The 1522-nt window shown below is 55.3% G+C and overlaps 1 protein-coding gene across 1 annotated transcript in view; it reads left to right on the top strand.

The window, feature by feature from the left end:
* Positions 1-1435: 1435 nt before the first annotated feature.
* MEPE (matrix extracellular phosphoglycoprotein) overlaps positions 1436-1522 on the top strand; it is a gene marked incomplete at its 3' end in the record, with an annotated part of 3496 nt that continues 3409 nt past the window's right edge. Inside the window, exon 1 of the mRNA XM_009705318.1 lies at positions 1436-1495. Within this exon, the coding sequence (XP_009703620.1) occupies positions 1436-1495 (60 nt within the window). The remainder of the gene's footprint in view (positions 1496-1522) is intronic.

The raw sequence follows: 1522 nt of genomic DNA, 5'->3' as shown, positions 1-1522 counted from the left end.
AAAGCTGGGGGGGGACCGGAGGAGAGTACATCAGTCATGCACATCCTTGTAGCACCTTCCCACAGCAAAGGTGGGCTCGAAGGGACCTGTGCAAGCAGTACGTGAAAAAAAAAACTTATTTTTTTTTCTTTTTTATCACTCTTCTATTTGGCACTTGCACCAGGCTTAGCTCAGGGGAGGGGTGAGATTGAAACCCAAAAACCAAGTGTCGGAAGCTACGGCTTGGCGGGGGGTCTCACCTCCGGCCGGCGCTGCCCTTTGGTGGCCGTGGTCGGGCCGGGCTCAGTGTACCTCCCTTCCCCTTCGGGTTTTCCCATGTCGGTCACGGTGAGCACGCTACGACCCGCTGCACCCCCTCTTATCAATAACCGGGCTGGATGCGTGCCACGCTAAGATCTGCGCTAATCATCGAGCAATTTCGCCTTCAGAACAGATATTTATAAACCGTGCTTTCTGTTTATCCAGCCAGGTGGAACATTTGATAGCTGTCTTCCACCACAAACACATTTTTAGCTGGAAATTACTCCCCCTGGTTATCTGCGGGCGCTGCCAGCCCTGACAAATGTCCCTGGGCAGGAGCTGATTGGCTCCGCGTGCCCGGGGCCAACTTTAAATTTCAGCAAAGTGGGCATAGCCTCCACGGTTTGCCGCTGGGACCTGCTTCCGACGGCGAAAGGTAATCTTCTTACCTAGTTTGCCTGCCCTCTCTCTCTCTCTCCCCAGCCCTTCGGCTCTGCCCTTCCCCAGCAGGGCATCTCCTGCTCTTCCCGCTGGACCAGGCGCGGTGGGGGCCGAGGCTCGGATGTGCCCATCTCCGCGTCGCGCTTACTTCAGCCTCCGTTGCTTTGTTCTGCTGATCCTTGTGCCTGAATTTCCCTCCGATGTTTTCTGTAGCAACGCTTGCATGGCTGAATATAGGCTCCGGGTTGGATCTGCAAGCCCAAGCTAGGTTGGATGGGTGAAATGAGAATTATTAGCCAACGGAGCTATATTCTTTTGCCATTTATATCAGTGCTGTTGAAAACAGCGTGCGAGTTTCTTAATTCAGCCTTAACGACTCTGTGGCTTAGCCTGCAGGAGTTTTGGTGCATTTATTGCAAATATCCACTAAAGCTGCTTTGGCAGAGTGAATTAAGAAGTTTCAACGCCCAATGTCAGAGCACCCAGCGGGTGCTGCTGGCCGTGCACTTGTCCTTGCCCCGCTGCCGTACGCACGTGGCGAGAGCATCGCTTTGGCTGCGGAAAGGCAGAGCGATGCCGAGGGCCATCGCAAAGGCTGGGGAAAGCCGGGATCGCTGGATAACCCCGCTGCCATGGGGCCTTTGGGACAGTGGCAGCTTTTGGGTTGCTGCTGAGCGGGACTGTTGGGGACCGCAAATCCCGGGAAGATAAACTCCAGTGATGCTTCTCTTAACATCCCCAGGAGCTGCCCAAGATGCAAACAGCCCTGGTGTGCCTGTGCCTCTGCCTGCTCAGCACGGCCCTCTCGACACCGGTCAGTATGGTTCTCCCCAGCTCCCCA

The sequence above is a fragment of the Cariama cristata genome, unplaced genomic scaffold, assembly GCF_000690535.1.
Source record: "Cariama cristata isolate BGI_N322 unplaced genomic scaffold, ASM69053v1 scaffold25838, whole genome shotgun sequence".
Lineage (NCBI taxonomy): Eukaryota > Metazoa > Chordata > Aves > Cariamiformes > Cariamidae > Cariama > Cariama cristata.
Note: the sequence above shows the minus strand (reverse complement) of the source record. Positions and strands in the feature narration are given on the sequence as shown.